Source organism: Bombina bombina, chromosome 7, assembly GCF_027579735.1.
Source record: "Bombina bombina isolate aBomBom1 chromosome 7, aBomBom1.pri, whole genome shotgun sequence".
Taxonomy (NCBI): Eukaryota; Metazoa; Chordata; class Amphibia; order Anura; family Bombinatoridae; genus Bombina; species Bombina bombina.
This window is the reverse complement of record NC_069505.1, coordinates 983,127-1,000,554: the sequence shown is the minus strand read 5'-3', so window position 1 is coordinate 1,000,554 and position 17,428 is coordinate 983,127. Positions and strand designations below refer to the sequence as shown.

General features: G+C 43.2%; 1 protein-coding gene across 2 annotated transcripts in view; it reads left to right on the top strand.

The window, feature by feature from the left end:
- The first annotated feature begins 638 nt into the window (after window positions 1-638).
- Window positions 639-17,428, top strand: part of LGALS12 (galectin 12) — a 129,346-nt gene continuing 112,556 nt past the window's right edge. Inside the window, exons 1-3 of one of the 2 annotated variants that reach the window (XM_053719937.1) lie at window positions 639-722; window positions 2,925-3,138; window positions 10,511-10,630. In XM_053719937.1, coding sequence (XP_053575912.1) covers window positions 682-722; window positions 2,925-3,138; window positions 10,511-10,630 — 375 coding nt within the window. In that variant the 5' untranslated portion in view covers window positions 639-681. The remainder of the gene's footprint in view (window positions 723-2,924; window positions 3,139-10,510; window positions 10,631-17,428) is intronic. The other variant, XM_053719938.1, reaches the window with a different exon arrangement.

Below are 17,428 nucleotides of genomic sequence, written 5' to 3'. Positions count from 1 at the left end.
GTCATTTTCATACTATAATATTAATAAATAGCTTTATATTTGTATTATCTGTGCAATTAGACAGAACGACCTCATTTTCATACTATAATATTAATAAATAGCTTTATATTTGTATTATCTGTGCAATTAGACAGAACTACGTCATTTTCATACTATAATATTAATAAATATCTTTATATTTGTATTATCTGTGCAATTAGACAGAACTACCTCATTTTCATACTATAATATTAATAGCTTTATATTTGTATTAGCTGTGCAATTAGACAGAACTACGTTATTTTCATACTATAATATTAATAGCTTTATATTTGTATTAGCTGTGCAATTAGACAGAACTACGTTATTTTCATACTATAATATTAATAGCTTTATATTTGTATTAGCTGTGCAATTAGACAGAACGACCTCATTTTCATACTATAATATTAATAAATAGCTTTATATTTGTATTATCTGTGCAATTAGACAGAACTACGTTATTTTCATACTATAATATTAATAGCTTTTATATTTGTATTAGCTGTGCAATTAGACAGAACGACCTCATTTTCATACTATAATATTAAATAGTTTTTATATTTGTATCGTCCTCTGTTTCTAGTGCTATAAATTGCTGTGTTGCTGTTGCAGGTTGTTCCTTATATCTGCACAATATTTGGGGGTTTAAACCCTGGGAAGATGATCCTAATACAGGGGTACGTTGCCTTCAATGCAAGCAGGTGAGTGGCTATAATTCTATGGTTGTAATGCACAATGCTCGTCCTCTGCTTATATTTATAGAAATGATTCTAGAGAAGTCTTCTAAGGATTTATAAAACTGTATTTGTGTGCATGACCCACCATGCACATGAATCTAACTATCCTGGTACCGTTGCAGCTTATAGGCATGTGCGTATGTAACTGTGGTACCGGCGCAGCTTATAGGCATGTGCTTATGTAGCTGTGGTACCGGCGCAGCTTATAGGCATGTGCATATGTAGCAGTGGTACCAGCGCAGCTTACAGGCATGTGCGTATGTAGCTGTGGGACTGGCGCAGCTTACAGGCATGTGCGTATGTAGCTGTGGGACCGGCGCAGCTTACAGGCATGTGCGTATGTAGCTGTGGCACCGGCGCAGCTTACAGGCATGTGCGTATGTAGCTGTGGGACCGGCACAGCTTACAGGCATGTGCGTATGTAGCTGTGGCACCGGCGCAGCTTACAGGCATGTGCGTATGTGGCTGTGGGACCGGCATGTGCGTGTATGGCTGTGGGACCGGCATGTGCGTATGTGGCTGTGGGACCGGCATGTGCGTATGTGGCTGTGGGACCGGCATGTGCGTATGTGGCTGTGGGACCGGCATGTGCGTATGTGGCTGTGGGACCGGCATGTGCGTATGTGGCTGTGGGACCGGCATGTGCGTATGTGGCTGTGGGACCGGCATGTGCGTATGTGGCTGTGGGACCGGCATGTGCGTATGTGGCTGTGGGACCGGCATGTGCGTATGTGGCTGTGGGACCGGCATGTGCGTATGTGGCTGTGGGACCGGCATGTGCGTATGTGGCTGTGGGACCGGCATGTGCGTATGTGGCTGTGGGACCGGCATGTGCGTACGTGGCTGTGGGACCGGCGCAGCTTACAGGCACGTGCTTGGTCAGTCTTATGAAAAACCTGAGACGTTTTGTTTGAAGCATTATTGCCAATACAAGCAAATTACACTGCAGTATGTTTTAGATTTACTTCCCTTTAAAGGGACGCAGCAGGATCTCATTCTTTAGAGACTGTTTGTTTTTTTTCATCCCCATTCCTAGCTTACTATGGGATCTAATGATATTTTCTACAGAATCCCTCAGCCTACAGGGATTTTTGTAAATAAATCATAAGATGAGCTTTTCTAAAGGATTGGGGTCCCCCCCACAAATGGGTTAAAGACACTAAAGAGAAGCAGGACAGGGCTGGTGATTGGTGGCTACATGCATATGCCATTCTTGATTGGCTGGAAATCTGTGACTTAAAGGGACAGTAAACATTTGTGTTGTGTTGCTATAGAATAACATATCTGCCAAGTCTCAAGATTTTTAAAATAAATTGCTGCAACTGTTTTTGACTAATCAAGTTCCACCCACTACTTGCCTTGTCTGGAGGAACCACTGACATATTTTTAGTATAAAGTGAATTGTTTTGGAGTTGTAATCGGTTAAAGACAATTGGAGACATATAAGTAGCAGGGTTAGCCTTGATAATCCAATAGGGTTCATTTATTATAGATATTTTCACAGCTAAATTACATGAAAAGGTGCAAAATGAATAAAGTATATTTTACTTTTACAGAGTTGTTTTACTTTATATAAAATCTCGCCTATTTAACCTATGTGTTTAATCTGCTTCACCATTGATTTAAAGGGGCACCATCATCAAATTTTAAACTCAGATTCAGAGCAGCAATTGGGGAAAAACAAAAAACGTTCCAATTTCCTCCAATTATAAAAATGTGCAGACTCCTGAGCACTATCTGATGGCTGCCGCATGATATAGAGGCAGAGAAAACAGAAAAAGTCTCTCACTGTAAGAGACTTGGTCATTTACTTCCATGAATAAATTGTGCACAGTAATAACCGTTGTGTATCTTGTGTTCTGCCATTGTACGGTTCCTTGTGTATCTCGTGTTCTGACATTGTACGGTTCCTTGTGTTTTGACATTGTACGGTTCCTTGTGTTTTGACATTGTACGGTTCCTTGTGTTTTGACATTGTACGGTTCCTTGTGTTTTGACATTGTACGGTTCCTTGTGTTTTGACATTGTACGGTTCCTTGTGTTTTGACATTGTACGGTTCCTTGTGTTCTGCCATTGTACGGTCCCTTGTGTATCTTGTGTTCTGACATTGAACAGTCGCATTGTGTTTCCTACTATAACTTTCGCCGTGTGTCCCCTACATGCAGGTTCCAGGTTGACTTCCAATGCGGTTGTAGCACAAGCCCAAGGGCTGACGTGGCCTTCCATTTTAACCCTCGCTTCTCTGATTCAGAGACCCACGTTATCTGCAACACCCTACACATGGGTCAGTGGTTAGAGGAGAAATGTTATTCCCGAGTTCCTTTCCACAGATCTGAGTCCTTCCTGCTACTCTTCCTCTTTCAGGATGAAGAAGTCAAGGTGAGTACGGCGGCAAACGTGCACGAGGAGGCTTAGTGATCATAAAAACACAAAGAACTTTTATTTTATAACCAGATCATTAAAAGGGAAATCAAAATATTATTACAAGATGCACATAGAGTATACAATAAAAAAAAGTGAAATGTTTTTTTGTAATCAGTGTTCTTATTCTCCTGGTTTCCTTTGTTGACTCTTAGGGCTCCATTTATCAAGTTCTGGACAAACAAGGTTTTCAGTTAGGGAACCTGTTCTTGGTGAGGGATTAGCAAATGTTTGTGCAACTCCCCCTTGCTCTAATTAATCACCTGAGAGAAGGGCTTGTTAATAATCCCAGATGGACCAGTAAGGGATGATTTAACCCTGCTATCTCAGAGGTTAGAAAGTCATGGTCTTGGGCACTATATTATAACATTCTTACAAATATTTTTCCAAATGCTGCTGCCATATAGTGTTCATGCACACTCCTGAGCCTACCTCAGTATGCTCTCATGGAAAGGAGCTAAGTTTTAACAAATTATACATAGAGGATTATTTTTTTGTGTTGCACATTCCATAGGAATCATGAAAACTTAGTTCTAAAATTCTGTCCCTTTTTAAAATATGATGAAGTTAGTCTAAAAAAAACTTCCCAGGCCTCGGAACAAAACTATAACAACATGCATTTCGCTCTTAGACACTGTGGCCCTTATTTAACAAAGGTCTGTCGGACCTGATCCGATCAGGTCCGACAGACCTCAATGAATGTGGAGAGCAATAAGCTCTCCGTATTCACCATTGCACCAGCAGCTCTTGTGAGCTGCTGGTGCAACGCCGCCCCTGCATATTCACGGCCAATCGGCCGCCAGCAGGGGGGTGTCAATCAACCCAATCATACTCGATCGGATTGAATTGCGGCGATGTCTGCCTGCTCATAACAGGTGGACAGGTTATGGAGCAGCGGTTTTTAGACCGCTGCTTCATAACTGGTGTTACTGGCGAACCTGTAGGCTCGCCAGAAACACGGACCCTCAATCTCCATCCAGAGCTTGATAAATGGGCCCCTGTATATTGTGTGTTATGCATTTGTTTTGTTAAATGGGCCCCTGTATATTGTGTGTTATGCATTTGTTTTGTTAAATGGGCCCCTGTATATTGTGTGTTATGCATTTGTTTTGTTAAATGGGCCCCTGTATATTGTGTGTTATGCATTTGTTTTCTTAAATGGGCCCCTGTATATTGTGTGTTATGCATTTGTTTTGTTAAATGGGCCCCTGTATATTGTGTGTTATGCATTTGTTTTGTTAAATGGGCCCCTGTATATTGTGTGTTATGCATTTGTTTTCTTAAATGGGCCCCTGTATATTGTGTGTTATGCATTTGTTTTGTTAAATGGGCCCCTGTATATTGCGTGTTATGCATTTGTTTTGTTAAATGGGCCCCTGTATATTGCGTGTTATGCATTTGTTTTGTTAAATGGGCCCCTGTATATTGCGTGTTATGCATTTGTTTTGTTAAATGGGCCCCTTTATATTGTGTGTTTTTTCTGTTTAGATTTAATTATTAAAGGGACGGTCTACCCAAAATGTTTTATTGTTTAAAATGATAGATAATCCCTTTTTATTACCCATTCCCCAGTTTTGCATAAACAACATGGTTATATTAATACACTTTTTAACTTTGTGATTACCTTCTATCTAAGCGTCTGCAGACTGCTCCCTTATCTCAGTTTTACCTCTGTGATTACCTTGTATCTAAGCCTCTGCAGACTGCCCCCTTATCTCAGTTTTACCTCTATGATTACCCTGTATCTAAGCCTCTGCAGACTGCCCCCTTATCTCAGTTTTACCTCTGTGATTACCTTGTATCTAAGCCTCTGCAGACTGCCCCCGTATCTCAGTTTTACCTCAGTGATTACCTTGTATCTAAGCCTCTGCAGAATGCCCCTTATCTCAGTTTTACCTCTGTGATTACCCTGTATCTAAGCCTCTGCAGACTGCCCCCTTATCTCAGTTTTACCTCTGTGATTACCTTGTATATAAGCCTCTGCAGACTGCCCCCTTATCTTAGTTTTACCTCTGTGATTACCTTGTATCTAAGCCTCTGCACAATGCTCCTTATCTCAGTTTTACCTCTGTGATTACCTTGTATCTAAGCCTCTGCAGACTGCCCCCTTATCTCAGTTTTACCTCTGTGATTACCTTGTATCTAGGCCTCTGCAGACTGCCCCTTATCTCAGTTTTACCTCTGTGATTACCCTGTATCTAAGCGTCTGCAGACTGCTCCCTTATCTCAGTTTTACCTCTGTGATTACCTTGTATCTAAGCCTCTGCAGACTGTCCCCTTATCTCAGTTTTACCTCTGTGATTACCTTGTATATAAGCCTCTGCAGACTGCCCCCTTATCTTAGTTTTACCTCTGTGATTACCTTGTATCTAAGCCTCTGCAGACTGCCCCCTTATCTCAGTTTTACCTCTGTGATTACCTTGTATCTAGGCCTCTGCAGACTGCCCCTTATCTCAGTTTTACCTCTGTGATTACCTTGTATATAAGCCTCTGCATACTGCCCCCTTATCTCAGTTTTACCTCTGTGATTACCTTGTATCTATGCCTCTGCAGACTGTCCCTTATCTCAGTTTTACCTCTGTGATTACCTTGTATATAAGCCTCTGCATACTGCCCCCTTATCTCAGTTTTACCTCTGTGATTACCTTGTATCTAAGCCTCTGCAGACTGCCTCCTTATCCCAGTTTTACCTCTGTGATTACCTTGTATCTAAGCCTCTGCAGACTGCCCCTTATCTCAGTTTTACCTTGTATCTAAGCCTCTGCAGACTGCTCCCTTATCTCAGTTTTACCTCTGTGATTACCTTGTATCTAAGCCTCTGCAGACTGTCCCCTTATCTCAGTTTTACCTCTGTGATTACCTTGTATCTAAGCCTCTGCAGACTGCCCCCTTATCTCAGTTTTACCTCTGTGATTACCTTGTATCTAAGCCTCTGCAGACTGCCTCCTTATCCCAGTTTTACCTCTGTGATTACCTTGTATCTAAGCCTCTGCAGACTGCCCCTTATCTCAGTTTTACCTTGTATCTAAGCCTCTGCAGACTGCTCCCTTATCTCAGTTTTACCTCTGTGATTACCTTGTATCTAAGCCTCTGCAGACTGCTCCCTTATCTCAGTTTTACCTCTGTGATTACCCTGTATCTAAGCCTCTGCAGACTGCTCCTTATCTCAGTTTTACCTCTGTGATTACCTTGTATCTAAGCCTCTGCAGACTGCTCCCTTATCTCAGTTTTACCTCTGTGATTACCTTGTATCTAAGCCTCTGCAGACTGCTCCCTTATCTCAGTTTTACCTCTGTGATTACCTTGTATCTAAGCCTCTGCAGACTGTCCCCTTATCTCAGTTTTACCTCTGTGATTACCTTGTATCTAAGCCTCTGCAGACTGCCCCCTTATCCCAGTTTTACCTCTGTGATTACCTTGTATCTAAGCCTCTGCAGACTGCCCCTTATCTCAGTTTTACCTTGTATCTAAGCCTCTGTAGACTGCTCTCTTATCTCAGTTTTACCTCTGTGATTACCTTGTATCTAAGCCTCTGTAGACTGCTCTCTTATCTCAGTTTTACCTCTGTGATTACCTTGTATCTAAGCCTCTGCAGACTGCCCCCTTATCTCAGTTTTACCTCTGTGGTTACCTTGTATCTAACCCTCTGCAGACTGCCCCTTATCTCAGGTTTACCTCTGTGATTACCCTGTATCTAAGCCTCTGCAGACTGCCCCTTATTTTAGTTTTACCTCTGTGATTACCTTGTATGTAAGCCTCTGCAGACTGCTCCCTTATCTCAGTTTTACCTCTGTGATTACCCTGTATCTAAGCCTCTGCAGACTGCCCCTTATGTCAGTTTTACCTCTGTGATTACCCTGTATCTAAGCCTCTGCAGACTGCTCCCTTATCTCAGTTTTACCTCTGTGATTACCCTGTATCTAAGCCTCTGCAGACTGCCCCCTTATCTCAGTTTTACCTCTGTGATTACCCTGTATCTAAGCCTCTGCAGACTGCCTCCTTATCCCAGTTTTACCTCTGTGATTACCCTGTATCTAAGCCTCTGCAGACTGCCCCTTATCTCAGTTTTACCTCTGTGATTACCCTGTATCTAAGCCTCTGCAGACTGCTCCCTTATCTCAGTTTTACCTCTGTGATTACCTTGTATCTAAGCCTCTGCAGACTGCCCCTTATCTCAGTTTTACCTCTGTGATTACCTTCTATCTAAGCGTCTGCAGACTGCTCCCTTATCTCAGTTTTACCTCTGTGATTACCCTGTATCTAAGCCTCTGCAGACTGCCCCCTTATCTCAGTTTTACCTCTGTGATTACCTTATATCTAAGCCTCTGCAGACTGCCCCCTTATCCCAGTTTTACCTCTGTGATTACCTTGTATCTAAGCCTCTGCAGACTGCCTCCTTATCCCAGTTTTACCTCTGTGATTACCTTGTATCTAAGCCTCTGCAGACTGCCCCTTATCTCAGTTTTACCTTGTATCTAAGCCTCTGCAGACTGCTCCCTTATCTCAGTTTTACCTCTGTGATTACCTTGTATCTAAGCCTCTGCAGACTGCCCCTTATCTCAGTTTCACCTCTGTGATTACCCTGTATCTAAGCCTCTGTAGACTGCTCTCTTATCTCAGTTTTACCTCTGTGATTACCCTGTATCTAAGCCTCTGTAGACTGCCCCCTTATCTCAGTTTTACCTCTGTGATTACCTTGTATCTAAGCCTCTGCAGACTGCTCTCTTATCTCAGTTTTACCTCTGTGATTACCTTGTATCTAAGCCTCTGCAGACTGCTCTCTTATCTCAGTTTTACCTCTGTGATTACCCTGTATCTAAGCCTCTGTAGACTGCCCCCTTATCTCAGTTTTACCTCTGTGATTACCTTGTATCTAAGCCTCTGCAGACTGCCCCCTTATCTCAGTTTTACCTCTGTGATTACCTTGTACCTAAGCCGCTGCAGACTTCCCCCTTATCTCAGGTTTACCTCTGTGATTACCCTGTATCTAAGCCTCTGTAGACTGCTCTCTTATCTCAGTTTTACCTCTGTGATTACCTTGTATCTAAGCCTCTGCAGACTGCCCCCTTATCTCAGTTTTACCTCTGTGGTTACCTTGTATCTAACCCTCTGCAGACTGCCCCTTATCTCAGGTTTACCTCTGTGATTACCCTGTATCTAAGCCTCTGCAGACTGCCCCTTATTTCAGTTTTACCTCTGTGATTACCTTGTATCTAAGCCTCTGCAGACTGCTCCCTTATCTCAGTTTTACCTCTGTGATTACCCTGTATCTAAGCCTCTGCAGACTGCCCCCTTATCTCAGTTTTACCTCTGTGATTACCTTGTATCTAAGCCTCTGCAGACTGCCCCTTATCTCAGTTTTACCTCTGTGATTACCTTGTATCTAAGCCTCTGCAGACTGCCCCTTATCTCAGTTTTACCTCTGTGATTACCTTGTATCTAAACCTCTGCAGACTGAACCCTTATCTCAGTTTTACCTCTGTGATTATCTTGTATCTAAGCCTCTGCAGACAGCCCCCTTATCTCAGTTTTACCTCTGTGATTACCCTGTATCTAAGCCTCTGCAGACTGCCCCTTATCTCAGTTTTACCTCTGTGATTACCTTGTATCTAAGCCTCTGCAGACTGCCCCTTATCTCAGTTTTACCTCTGTGATTACCTTCTATCTAAGCGTCTGCAGACTGCTCCCTTATCTCAGTTTTACCTCTGTGATTACCTTGTATCTAAGCCTCTGCAGACTGCCCCTTATCTCAGTTTTACCTCTGTGATTACCTTCTATCTAAGCGTCTGCAGACTGCTCCTTATCTCAGTTTTACCTCTGTGATTACCCTGTATCTAAGCCTCTGCAGACTGCCCCCTTATCTCAGTTTTACCTCTGTGATTACCTTGTATCTAAGCCTCTGCAGACTGCCCCCTTATCTCAGTTTTACCTCTGTAATTACCTTGTATCTAAGCCTCTGCAGACTGCCCCCTTATCTCAGTTTTACCTCTGTGATTACCTTGTATCTAAGCCTCTGCAGACTGCTCCTTATCTCAGTTTTACCTCTGTGATTACCCTGTATCTAAGCCTCTGCAGACTGCCCCCTTATCTCATTTTTACCTCTGTGGTTACCTTGTATCTAAGCCTCTGCACACTGCCCCCTTATCTCAGTTTTACCTCTGTGATTACCTTGTATCTAAGCCTCTACAGACTGCCCCCTTATGTCAGTTTTACCTCTGTGATTACCCTGTACCTAAGCCTCTGCAGACTGCCCCCTTATCTCAGTTTTACCTCTGTGATTACCTTGTATCTAAGCCTCTGCAGACTGCCCCCTTATCTCAGTTTTTCCTCTGTGATTACCTTGTATCTAAGCCTCTGCAGACTGCCCCCTTATCTCAGTTTTACCTCTGTGATTACCTTGTATCTAAGCCTCTGCAGTCTGCCCCTTATCTCAGTTTTACCTCTATGATTACCCTGTATCTAAACCTCTGCAGACTTCCCCCTTATCTCAGTTTTACCTCTGTTATTACTTTGTATCTAAGCCTTTGCAGACTGCCCCCTTATCTCAGTTTTACCTCTGTGATTACCTTGTATCTAACCCTCTGCAGACTGCCCCTTATCTCAGTTTTACCTCTGTGATTACCTTGTATCTAAGCCTCTGAAGACTGCCCCCTTATCTCAATTTTACCTCTAGGAGTACCCTGTATCTAAGCCTCTGCAGACTGCCCCCTTATCTCGGTTTTACCTCTGTGATTACCATGTATCTAAGCCTCTGCAGACTGCCCCCTTATCTCAGTTTTACCTCTGTGATTGCCCTGTATCTAAGCCTCTGCAGACTGCCCCTTATCTCAGTTTTACCTCTGTGATTACCCTGTATCCAAGCCTCTGCAGACTGCCCCCTTATCTCAGTTTTACCTCTGTGATTACCTTGTATCCAAGCCTCTGCAGAATGCCCCCTTATCTCAGTTTTACCTCTGTGATTACCTTGTATCTAAGCCTCTGCAGACTGCCCCCTTATCTCAGTTTTACCTCTGTGATTACCTTGTATCTAAGCCTCTGCAAACTCCACAGGCATGAGCACAATGTTATCTGTATGACACACATCGAACTAGCCCTGTCTGTCTGGGAAAAGCTGTAAAAAAAATGCATAAGAGAAGAGTTGGCCTGCAGTGGCTTAGAAACAGGCAGAGATATAGAGGTTTAAAGATGATAAAGTATATTAATATAACAATGTTTGTTGTGTAAAGCTCGGGAATGGGTAGTAAAGGAGTTATCGATCTTTTTGAACAATAAGAATTTTTTGCTGATACTTTATCATGTTTTTATTGTACTGTAAGTCGCTTCATTACAGGTCAGCATTGGCGGACAGCACATTCTAGAATTTAACTATCGTGTTCCGCTGTGCGGTGTAGACACGCTTGGCATATATGGGGATGTCACCGTGAAGGACATCGTGTTTCTGTGCTGTAATGCAAGTATCACAAGGGTTATCTGAATGTCTGTGAATGTTCTAACGTTTCTGTAAAATACTGTCCTCAATTCTTCATTTCTCCTTGAGGTCCATGACTAATCAAGTCTATCTTCTTGGTCCTCCAAGCTTAGAAGTTTCTATTCCATATGCCTATGTTTCTGCACTTCTTTCCTGTGTTCTGGTGGTTCCCCTGTCTTTGCTTGTTATTTACCCACTGTTTATTGTGAATTGTTCATTTGTTACTTGTTACAGTGTGGTGGTCTTTCCGCTCTTGACTCCCCTACCCATCTTTCCCATTTTATATACAGCCCCTAAAGTATTGTAAGGCCCTAGTGATTTCTCACTCTTTGGCCCTATAAGGTCGGTGTTGCCCTTTCAATCATCCTAATGTCCTGGGCATCTGTAGGCACCCTTTTTAGTAACCTAACTATCTCCCGGCATCCTCTAGTAACCTGTGAATGCTTTCCTTATTTGTACTCATGACGCCAGCTGACTCCCATCCCAGGTATCTCAAGCTAAATCTAACCTTCTTCATTACTTATATTGTGTTTTTTCCTCTCAGTTGTGGGTGTTAGCCAGGGTTTGTGCTAGGACATTTGACCACTAAACTACATATCAGGGATGCAGGATAAAATTGGTGGTGGTCCTCAATCCTTGACCTCCTCTTGGTTATTAAAAAAACATTTCATGGCTAGGCAGGATCCAAGCCGCTCAAATGGTGTTGTTACCTAAAGCACTGTATATTCTTCAAACTGTACCCATTCAACACATTTCTAGAGAGATTGACATCTTACAAAAGATAATGAATGATTACTTTTGGAGACGTAGACCACCATGTATTAACAAATGCACTATTTATAAATTACCAGCACAGGGGGGCTTAGGTGTACCCCACCTCAATTCATATAAATTAGCCATATCTCTTCAACGAGTCTTAGATTGGTTCGGCTACGAGGGAGAACAGTCTAAAGGGTGGGTGCAGATAAAAACTTGTCTGGCAGGCACAAATCACTTGGGCAATAAATAATGGAACCCTCTAGCCCTAAAAAATTCCACTGTCTCCCAATCATACATTACCAATGAAACGTGGAGGGACTGGTTATTTGTTCTTAAGTCATACTCAAAAATTTCTACAAAATATTCCCCACTCACACATTTATCAAACCCTGAATTTCGCCCGGGTTTTAAAACGGAGAAGAGTACAAATCTCTCACCCCCACTCCCAATACAGATTCACACATTAGACAATAACAAGTTAAAATCAAAACGACAAATTGATTCGCTATCAATCCCTTTCTTTGCCTCAGGGTTTAACTATTACCAAGCCAGACATTTCATCCTCTCACACAAATGTAAAGCCGATTTCATACGCCCTCTCGCACAGTTTGAGCAAGCCTGCCTGAGTGATTAGAAATCTCTCAAATCAGTTTCCACACTATATAAACTAGTATTGGAAAACAGATTCCTTAAGCTTCCATCTTACACGCTAGGACAAAGAAATGGCCACAAACACGTCGCCTAAGGACTGGCTTGCAAGATTTAAAAAACTAGCACAGTCTGCTCATTCCTCAGGAGCAAAAGAAACAAACATTAAAATCTGTATGCGGTGGTATCTGACCCCAGAAAAAATTAAGCACATATATAGAGGAAGGTCAGGTACATGCTGGAGAGGATGTGGTCAAGTGGGGCATATGACACACACATGGTGGGACTGCGCACCTATAAAAGACTTTTGGTCAGATCTTTAAAGATATCAATTCGGTACTACACACGCAATTAAGCCCAAACATGGAGTTGATTCTCCTCCAAATCACTCCTCCGCGTGTAAAATACGTAGACAGCTTTCTCCAACATAGGTGTGTCCGGTCCACGGCGTCATCCTTACTTGTGGGATATTCTCTTCCCCAACAGGAAATGGCAAAGAGCCCAGCAAAGCTGGTCACATGATCCCTCCTAGGCTCCGCCTACCCCAGTCATTCTCTTTGCCGTTGTACAGGCAACATCTCCACGGAGATGGCTTAGAGTTTTTTAGTGTTTAACTGTAGTTTTTATTATTCAATCAAGAGTTTGTTATTTTGAAATAGTGCTGGTATGTACTATTTACTCAGAAACAGAAAAGAGATGAAGATTTCTGTTTGTATGAGGAAAATGATTTTAGCAACCGTCACTAAAATCCATGGCTGTTCCACACAGGACTGTTGAGAGCAATTAACTTCAGTTGGGGGAACAGTGAGCAGTCTCTTGCTGCTTGAGGTATGACACATTCTAACAAGACGATGTAATGCTGGAAGCTGTCATTTTCCCTATGGGATCCGGTAAGCCATGTTTATTACGATCGTAAATAAGGGCTTCAAAAAGGGCTTATTAAGACTGTAGACTTTTTCTGGGCTAAATCGATTCATTATTAACACATATTTAGCCTTGAGGAATCATTTTATCTGGGTATTTTGATATAATTATATCGGCAGGCACTGTTTTAGACACCTTATTCTTTAGGGGCTTTCCCAAAGCATAGGCAGAGCCTCATTTTCGCGCCGGTGTTGCGCACTTGTTTTTGAGAGGCATGGCATGCAGTCGCATGTGAGAGGAGCTCTGATACTTAGAAAAGACTTTCTGAAGGCGTCATTTGGTATCGTATTCCCCTTGGGGCTTGGTTGGGTCTCAGCAAAGCAGATACCAGGGACTGTAAAGGGGTTAAAGTTCAAAACGGCTCCGGTTCCGTTATTTTAAGGGTTAAAGCTTCCAAATTTGGTGTGCAATACTTTTAAGGCTTTAAGACACTGTGGTGAAAATTTGGTGAATTTTGAACAATTCCTTCATGTTTTTTCGCAATTGCAGTAATAAAGTGTGTTCAGTTTAAAATTTAAAGTGACAGTAACGGTTTTATTTTAAAACGTTTTTTGTACTTTGTTATCAAGTTTATGCCTGTTTAACATGTCTGAACTACCAGATAGACTGTGTTCTGAATGTGGGGAAGCCAGAATTCCTATTCATTTAAATAAATGTGATTTATGTGACAATGACAATGATGCCCAAGATGATTCCTCAAGTGAGGGGAGTAAGCATGGTACTGCATCATTCCCTCCTTCGTCTACACGAGTCTTGCCCACTCAGGAGGCCCCTAGTACATCTAGCGCGCCAATACTCCTTACTATGCAACAATTAACGGCTGTAATGGATAATTCTGTCAAAAACATTTTAGCCAAAATGAACACTTATCAGCGTAAGCGCGACTGCTCTGTTTTAGATACTGAAGAGCATGACGACGCTGATAATAATATTTCTGAAGGGCCCCTAACCCAGTCTGATGGGGCCAGGGAGGTTTTGTCTGAGGGAGAAATTACTGATTCAGGGAACATTTCTCAACAAGCTGAACCTGATGTGATTGCATTTAAATTTAAGTTGGAACATCTCCGCATTCTGCTTAAGGAGGTATTATCCACTCTGGATGATTGTGACAAGTTGGTCATCCCAGAGAAACTATGTAAAATGGACAAGTTCCTAGAGGTGCCGGGGCTCCCAGAAGCTTTTCCTATACCCAAGCGGGTGGCGGACATTGTTAATAAAGAATGGGAAAGGCCCGGTATTCCTTTCGTCCCTCCCCCCATATTTAAAAAATTGTTTCCTATGGTCGACCCCAGAAAGGACTTATGGCAGACAGTCCCCAAGGTCGAGGGAGCGGTTTCCACTTTAAACAAACGCACCACTATACCCATAGAGGATAGTTGTGCTTTCAAAGATCCTATGGATAAAAAATTAGAAGGTTTGCTTAAAAAGATGTTTGTTCAGCAGGGTTACCTTCTACAACCAATTTCATGCATTGTCCCTGTCGCTACAGCCGCATGTTTCTGGTTCGATGAGCTGATAAAGGCGGTCGATAGTGATTCTCCTCCTTATGAGGAGATTATGGACAGAATCAATGCTCTCAAATTGGCTAATTCTTTCACCCTAGACGCCACTTTGCAATTGGCTAGGTTAGCGGCTAAGAATTCTGGGTTTGCTATTGTGGCGCGCAGAGCGCTTTGGTTGAAATCTTGGTCGGCTGATGCGTCTTCCAAGAACAAGCTACTTAACATTCCTTTCAAGGGGAAAACGCTGTTTGGCCCTGACTTGAAAGAGATTATCTCTGATATCACTGGGGGTAAGGGCCACGCCCTTCCTCAGGATCGGCCTTTCAAGGCAAAAAATAAACCTAATTTTCGTCCCTTTCGTAGAAACGGACCAGCCCAAAGTGCTACGTCCTCTAAGCAAGAGGGTAATACTTCTCAAGCCAAGCCAGCTTGGAGACCAATGCAAGGCTGGAACAAGGGAAAGCAGGCCAAGAAACCTGCCACTGCTACCAAGACAGCATGAAATGTTGGCCCCCGATCCGGGACCGGATCTGGTGGGGGGCAGACTCTCTCTCTTCGCTCAGGCTTGGGCAAGAGATGTTCTGGATCCTTGGGCGCTAGAAATAGTCTCCCAAGGTTATCTTCTGGAATTCAAGGGACTTCCCCCAAGGGGGAGGTTCCACAGGTCTCAGTTGTCTTCAGACCACATAAAAAGACAGGCATTCTTACATTGTGTAGAAGACCTGTTAAAAATGGGAGTGATTCATCCTGTTCCATTAAGAGAACAAGGGATGGGGTTCTACTCCAATCTGTTTATAGTTCCCAAAAAAGAGGGAACGTTCAGACCAATCTTAGATCTCAAGATTTTAAACAAGTTTCTCAAGGTTCCATCGTTCAAGATGGAAACCATTCGAACTATTCTTCCTTCCATCCAGGAAGGTCAATTCATGACCACGGTGGATTTAAAGGATGCGTATCTACATATTCCTATCCACAAGGAACATCATCGGTTCCTGAGGTTCGCATTCCTGGACAAACATTACCAGTTCGTGGCGCTTCCTTTCGGATTAGCCACTGCTCCAAGGATTTTCACAAAGGTACTAGGGTCCCTTCTAGCTGTGCTAAGACCAAGGGGCATTGCTGTAGTACCTTACTTGGACGACATTCTGATTCAAGCGTCGTCCCTTCCTCAAGCAAAGGCTCACACGGACATTGTCCTGGCCTTTCTCAGATCTCACGGATGGAAAGTGAACGTGGAAAAGAGTTCTCTATCTCCGTCAACAAGGGTTCCCTTCTTGGGAACAATAATAGACTCCTTAGAAATGAGGATTTTTCTGACAGAGGCCAGAAAAACAAAACTTCTAGACTCTTGTCGGATACTTCATTCCGTTCCTCTTCCTTCCATAGCTCAGTGCATGGAAGTGATCGGGTTGATGGTAGCGGCAATAGACATAGTTCCTTTTGCACGCATTCATCTAAGACCATTACAACTGTGCATGCTCAGTCAGTGGAATGGGGACTATACAGACTTGTCTCCGAAGATACAAGTAAATCAGAGGACCAGAGACTCACTCCGTTGGTGGCTGTCCCTGGACAACCTGTCACGAGGGATGACATTCCGCAGACCAGAGTGGGTCATTGTCACGACCGACGCCAGTCTGATGGGCTGGGGCGCGGTCTGGGGATCCCTGAAAGCTCAGGGTCTTTGGTCTCGGGAAGAATCTCTTCTACCGATAAATATTCTGGAACTGAGAGCGATATTCAATGCTCTCAAGGCTTGGCCTCAGCTAGCGAGGGCCAAGTTCATACGGTTTCAATCAGACAACATGACAACTGTTGCGTACATCAACCATCAGGGGGGAACAAGGAGTTCCCTGGCGATGGAAGAAGTGACCAAAATCATTCTATGGGCGGAGTCTCACTCCTGCCACCTGTCTGCTATCCACATCCCAGGAGTGGAAAATTGGGAAGCGGATTTTCTGAGTCGTCAGACATTGCATCCGGGGGAGTGGGAACTCCATCCGGAAATCTTTGCCCAAGTCACTCAGCTGTGGGGCATTCCAGACATGGATCTGATGGCCTCTCGTCAGAACTTCAAAGTTCCTTGCTACGGGTCCAGATCCAGGGATCCCAAGGCGGCTCTAGTGGATGCACTAGTAGCACCTTGGACCTTCAAACTAGCTTATGTGTTCCCGCCGTTTCCTCTCATCCCCAGGCTGGTAGCCAGGATCAATCAGGAGAGGGCGTCGGTGATCTTGATAGCTCCTGCGTGGCCACGCAGGACTTGGTATGCAGATCTGGTGAATATGTCATCGGCTCCACCTTGGAAGCTACCTTTGAGACGAGACCTTCTTGTTCAGGGTCCGTTCGAACATCCGAATCTGGTTTCACTCCAGCTGACTGCTTGGAGATTGAACGCTTGATCTTATCGAAGCGAGGGTTCTCAGATTCTGTTATCGATACTCTTGTTCAGGCCAGAAAGCCTGTAACTAGAAAGATTTACCACAAAATTTGGAAAAAATATATCTGTTGGTGTGAATCTAAAGGATTCCCTTGGGACAAGGTTAAGATTCCTAGGATTCTATCCTTCCTTCAAGAAGGATTGGAAAAAGGATTATCTGCAAGTTCCCTGAAGGGACAGATTTCTGCCTTGTCTGTGTTACTTCACAAAAAGTTGGCCGCTGTGCCAGATGTTCAAGCCTTTGTTCAGGCTCTGGTTAGAATTAAGCCTGTTTACAAACCTTTGACTCCTCCTTGGAGTCTCAATTTAGTTCTTTCAGTTCTTCAGGGGGTTCCGTTTGAACCCTTGCATTCCGTTGATATTAAGTTATTATCTTGGAAAGTTTTGTTTTTAGTTGCAATTTCTTCTGCTAGAAGAGTTTCAGAATTATCTGCTCTGCAGTGTTCTCCTCCTTATCTGGTGTTCCATGCAGATAAGGTGGTTTTACGTACTAAACCTGGTTTTCTT